The 5822-nt window shown below is 64.3% G+C and overlaps 2 protein-coding genes across 2 annotated transcripts in view; both read right to left on the bottom strand.

The window, feature by feature from the left end:
* Window positions 1–1826: 1826 nt before the first annotated feature.
* EMIHUDRAFT_458127 (hypothetical protein) lies at window positions 1827–2458 on the bottom strand (the record flags this gene model as incomplete). The annotated part of the gene is made up of 2 exons (XM_005774953.1): window positions 1827–2200; window positions 2369–2458. Coding segments are annotated over 2 exons (464 nt in total), but the record flags the coding sequence as incomplete, so codon positions are not given.
* A 2555-nt stretch (window positions 2459–5013) lies between these two features.
* EMIHUDRAFT_240174 (hypothetical protein) overlaps window positions 5014–5822 on the bottom strand; it is a gene marked incomplete at both ends in the record, with an annotated part of 4372 nt that continues 3563 nt past the window's right edge. Inside the window, one exon of the mRNA XM_005774952.1 lies at window positions 5014–5448. Coding sequence (XP_005775009.1) covers window positions 5014–5448 — 435 coding nt within the window. The remainder of the gene's footprint in view (window positions 5449–5822) is intronic.

The raw sequence follows: 5822 nt of genomic DNA, 5'->3' as shown, positions 1-5822 counted from the left end.
GACGGAGACGGCGAGGAGGAGGACGGAGAGGATGCAGGAGGAGACGCGCAGCACCGGGTCCCTGGTGACGACCCATCACCAGGGTTGTGTGTGTGTGTGTGGGCTGTGGGGGGTGAAGGTAGCCGAAGGGCAGAAGGCTTGAAGGGGGGTGGCAAGGGAGGGAGGGGGGGATGGCGATCGCCTGTGCCCGGCAAAGATCAAGTCAGGCCTCAACGGGCATCGGGCCGGAGATGTGTGGAGGCAGGCGGGAAGGGAGGCGGAAGACGATGGGGGGGGGGGGGGGCGGGCTCCCGCACGGCCCGACGCTGAGCAGGCGCTTTCCCGTGTCGGCCGGCCAGGACGGGGGAGGTGCAGCAAAATTGGGGAGGGGTGGGGAGGGCGGCCTGCAGACAGCTAGAGCTTTGCTCGCAGAGGGCCGAACGGCGTGTCCGGAGGCACAAGAGCAGCATGTTGATGATGTACGTGATGCTGATGCTGATGCTGCTGGTTGTGGGGGTGACGATGACGATGATGACGATGATGACGATGGTGATGATGGTGATGAGGGACTCGTACCAAGCAGTCTTCTTGTCGATGACGGAGACGGCGAGGAGGAGGACGGAGAGGATGCAGGAGGAGACGCGCAGCACCGGGTCCCTGGTGATGACCAGGGTTGTGTGTGTGTGGGTGGGCTGTGGGGGGTGAAGGTAGCCGAAGGGCAGAAGGCTTGAAGGGGGGCGGCAAGGGAGGGAGGGGGGGATGGCGATCGCCTGTGCCCGGCAAAGATCAAGTCAGGCCTCAACGGGCATCGGGCCGGAGATGTGTGGAGGCAGGCGGGAAGGGCTCGCGCACGGCCCGGTGCTGAGCAGGCGCTTTCGCGTGTCGGCCGGCCGGGACGGGGGAGGTGCAGCAAGATTGGGGAGGGGTGGGGAGGGCGGCCTGCAGACAGCTAGAGCTTTGCTCGCAGAGGGCCGAACGGCGTGTCCGGAGGCACAAGAGCAGCATGTTGATGATGTACGTGATGCTGATGCTGATGCTGCTGCTGGTGGTGGTGACGATGACGATGATGACGATGATGACGATGACGATGATGACGATGATGACGATGGTGATGATGGTGATGAGGGACTCGTACCAAGCAGTCTTCTTGTCGATGACGGAGACGGCGAGGAGGAGGACGGAGAGGATGCAGGAGGAGACGCGCAGCACCGGGTCCCTGGTGATGACCAGGGTTGTGTGTGTGTGTGTGGAGGGCAGAAGGCTTGAAGGGGGGCGGCAAGGGAGGGAGGGGGGGATGGCGATCGCCTGTGCCCGGCAAAGATCAAGTCAGGCCTCAACGGGCATCGGGCCGGAGATGTGTGGAGGCAGGCGGGAAGGGAGGCGGAAGACGATCGGGGGGGGGGGGGGTTCTGGGCCTGGAGAGGGTCAAGGGGAGGGTCACTTGGGTCAGGGCGGTGCTAGGCAGCACGAGAACATTGGGGCGCACTGGTCGCACTGGGCGGTACCCTGAAAGTCGCAGCAGTCCACAGGCATTGGTTCGCGATCAGTGGGTTGGCCGCGCTGCAGTCATACTCCGCCGGGCAGCACGAGAACATTGGGGCGCACTGGTCGCACTGGGCGGTACCCTGGAAGTCGCAGCAGTCCAGGCATTGGTTCGCGATCAGTGGGTTGGCCGCGCTGCAGTCATACTCCGCCGGGCAGCACGAGAACATTGGGGCGCACTGGTCGCACTGGGCGGTACCCTGGAAGTCGCAGCAGTCCAGGCATTGGTTCGCGATCAGTGGGTTGGCCGCGCTGCAGTCATAGGGCGATGCCGACGGCGGCGGAAGGGGCGAGGCAGAGGGGGGCGGAAGGGGCGAAGCCGACGGCGGCGGAAGGGGCGATGCCGACGGCGGGCAGCACGAGAAGATTGGGGCGCACTGTGTGCAATCGGGGAAATTCCACAAGTTGCAGCAAGTCAGGCAATTGTTCGCGATATATGGGTTGGCCGCGCTGCAGTCAAGGGGCGATGCCGACGGCGGCGGAAGGGGCGAGGCAGAGGGGGGCGGGAGCGGTGAGGCCGATGGCGGCGGGGGAGGGGTGAGGCCGACGGGGATGGGTGGGGCGACGCCGACGGGGGCAGGAGGGGCGAGGCCGACGGGGGTGGCGACGGCGAGCCCTGTGGAGTCGAGCTGAAGCCGAGGACCGCGCCCGCGAGTAGGCCCAGCCCCAGAGGCATCTCCTGTGTTTGCGCGACGTTGTGGGTCGCGCGCGCGCCTCCAGGGAAAGAAGGCGGTGAAGGTGGGCATCCCGCAAAATGGTACGAGATCCAGGGCGGGAGCGCGGGCGACCAGCGGGCTGCTGGCGGGCAGGCTGGCGTCCGGGCTGGCGAGAGGGCTCCTGAGCTCACCTCTCCAGTGTTGTTGGACCGGGCTTTGCACGGCGGCTGTAGCAAAAAGAATTTGGTGAGGACCTCGCACGACACTAGGCACGACAGCATACCAGTCGCGCTCCCAATACGTGCATCACTTTTGTATGGTCCACCTGAGCGGTACGAACTAGACCGTGCATGTACACGGCGAGAAGGGAGGCGGCAGAGGACACAGAGAAGAGGGAGATAGTGGACCGACGGACGTACGGGCACATGTCTCAGAGCGCGCACGTGTGGGTGTGCGAACAATTTCGAAAGACGGTGAGGCCGGGATCGCACACGGCAGGGGTGGCGGCTGGCGGGACGGCTGTGGAGCGAAGTGGCCGTAGCCAGCCTCAAACACCCATGGGACAATAAGATGAGATTACCAGACGAGAACGGGGGGAAGGACAGGCGGGCGACATTTGACGACGTCGGGGATCACAATGTGACGACCAAAACGATCTTGGGGGCCAGGGTGAGACAACAGGTCGGGGTGCCACATGGGGCACACCACAGGCGTATTCTAGAGGGAGAAAAGAAACGGGGAATGAGGGGCCCCGCCACAAGGAGTGCGTTTTGGGGATGCAGAGCGTGCAAGGCGGCTAGGGATGAGGCCACAAAAGAGGCGCGCGAGGCAAGGAGGAGAATCGGAGAACGGAGAGACTGGGACGACTGGACACAAGAAGACAGCGAGCCACCACAGGCGTCGTTGGCGCACCTACTGAGCGGCAGCTGCGCTGGGAATAAGGAAGAGGCGCGTTACTTCATGCGGAAGCTGACAAACACGCGGCGAGGGCGACATGGCCCTGGGAAACTGGCGCGTGGCGGCGCACGCAGGCGGACCTTGTGTGTGCGCGGAACGCTTAAAAAGTGGGTGCTCCACGTCACTTTTTTTGAGTAAATAAATAAAATAAATAAAACGGACACCTCTACGCTAGGAGATGGGTAAAAAGGAACAGGTCCCCGCCCTGCGGTCTTTGTGCAGGGTTCTTTGTGGGTGTGGTCGGCGACGTAGCCGGGGTCGTCCTCCCGATGGGGGACTAGCACTAGCCGTCTTCCACATGGTCCCTCGGGTCCCTGCTGCTCCTAATCTCGTCGTACATCCTCCTGCTGATCTCCGCAACATCCTGCTCCCTCCCTCGTCTCGCCCTGCGCGTCTGCTCCGCCTCCCCGTCATCCGCCCTGTGAGCTGTGTCGTCTGGCGACGGGTCCTCCATAGTCGGTCGAGGTCGCCGCCCTCCTCGTGCCTCTTCCCAACGTTCCCTCGGCGGCCGATGCCGTCTGCTCCGGCTCCCCAGTCCCCGGGTCTGCCCTGCTCTCGTCTGCGCTAGCTTCTGTTTCGTCATCACTGATGTCCGTCCTCTTCTTTCTCCTCTTGTTGTATGCTTTGTACATCGCGTCGATTCCTTTTCGCGTGAGCACCACCCTGAAGCCCGCCCAGCAGCTGAACCGTATGAAATGTCGCTGCGGCTGCCTCTCGAGATGCGCGAGGAGGGGCGGGTGGGGGCTGTGTTGCGTCTTTCTTCGTCTCGATCCCACTCTCGGAGCCCCTCGAGAGAGCCTTTTCGGTACGCCGCCTCGATCTGCTGTAGCGCGGGCTTGCAGTCGCTCAAGACGAGGCACCTCCTGTCCGCCGCATCCTCCGCCGTTGCCATCTTACGCAGGTAAGCCAGCACCGCGTACATTTCCGCGTCTATCACCTGCCAGTCGTCTGGCAGTTTGCCGCCCCACAGCCCCTGCCCAAACGCGAGCCGCAGCTCATCGTCCCCGCCTTCGAGCTGTCCAGATCCCTCGACGGGTCTCCCGAATCGGGCCGGTCCTTCGTACACCCCATACGACACAACTGGTCGCGGCACGAACCTATCGCTATCCCCCACCCACTTGTTTGGCAGGTCTCTCCCTCCATCCGTCGCAGCGAGGTGCGTGAATGGCCGCGCTCTGTGCAGCGCGAGGCATATCCTGGCAACCTCCGCGTTGAGCTCACGGCCCTTCTCCGAGCCGAGCGGCTCTTTATCCTTGCCCATCATAATCTGCGTCCCGTTTCTGTCGGACAGCGCCCGTGTCCCGACCTCAAACTCGTCCCACCGCAGTAGGAAGCGCGTAAGCGGATCCTCCTGGAGTTCGGCGTCTCTTACCCACGCGCCGTGCCTCGGGGGCGAGCCCTCCATCTCTCCTACTACCCCTCCCATCTCATCGCGTGTCGCCAGTTGCGGTCTCGCTACTCCGCTCGGAGGCTCCTGCTCTTTCAGCTCGCACGGCTGCCGGTATCCGAGCGCCTCCTCACTCGCCCTCGCCATCGAGCCGAGCTGGCCGCAATTTTTCCTGGACCTGGTCTTTGCCGGCGGGTTCTGAACCACAGACTTTTTGCAACTAGTCCCGCGCGCCCCCACACGCGACACGCCGACACGCGACACGGCCTCGATCGCCATGCAAAGCTCGCTACCGAGCTCCCACGCAAGAACCCTTTTCCTGGCTCACAAGCTAAAGATGTTCACGGGCCCCCACAGGGAGTCTCCCGCATCCCGGCGGTCCCGCAAGGGGAGCCCCGGGTACTCGTCTAGGCAGGGGTTGGCTCCCACGCCGCGCCCGTAGGGCCTTTAGGGGCCTAGAGAACACACACCCCTCTCCCTTTGATTCATTTTTCAGTACCAAGTAACCTCTGGCCCGCCGTCCCCTCTGTCCCGACCCCCTGCCAGGTCAACCACCACGCTCGAGCTGAGCCCGGCGCACGCCGCAGCCGCCACCGCGCCGAGGGCCGCCTCGAGCAGCGCCCGCTGGGCGAGGCGGCGCCAGCTCGCCAGCCGGTCGTCCCACCCCTCCGGCGCGGCCGCGTCGTCGCGAGGCAGCGGCGGCGTCGCGTACTCGAAAGCAACCAGGCATCGCGACAAGTCGTCTGCGAGGCCGCGGCTGCTAAACGTGCGCGCGACGCCTCCGCGCGGGGTTGAGGGGGCGGCGGCGGCGGCCTCCTCCGCCTCCACGTCGACGAGGCGCCACCGGACGGAGCCGTCCAGCATGAGCGCTGCTCCGGCGGGCAAGTGCAGCACGGCGGGCTCGAGGAGTCCGGGTGCGGGCAGCACCTAGCAGAAAGGTCTAGGAAAGGTCTAGGAAAGGTCTAGGAAAGCTCGAGGAGTCCGGGTGCGGGCAGCACCTAGCAGAAAGGTCTAGGAAAGGTCTAGGAAAGGTCTAGGAAAGCTCTAGGAGTCCGGGTGCGGGCAGCACCGAGCAGAAAGGTCTAGGAAAGCTCTAGGAAAGGTCTAGGAAAGGTCTAGGAGTCCGGGTGCGGGCAGCACCGAGCAGAAAGGTCTAGGAAAGGTCTAGGAAAGGTCTAGGAAAGCTCGAGGAGTCCGGGTGCGGGCAGCACCGAGCAGAAAGGTCTAGGAAAGGTCTAGGAAAGGTCTAGGAAAGCTCTACGACTCCGGGTTGCGGCCAGACCCCGACCAGAAGGGAGGAG

The sequence above is a fragment of the Emiliania huxleyi genome (assembly GCF_000372725.1).
Source record: "Emiliania huxleyi CCMP1516 unplaced genomic scaffold EMIHUscaffold_303, whole genome shotgun sequence".
NCBI lineage: Eukaryota > Haptophyta > Isochrysidales > Noelaerhabdaceae > Emiliania > Emiliania huxleyi.
This window is presented reverse-complemented; position numbering and strand designations above follow the sequence as displayed.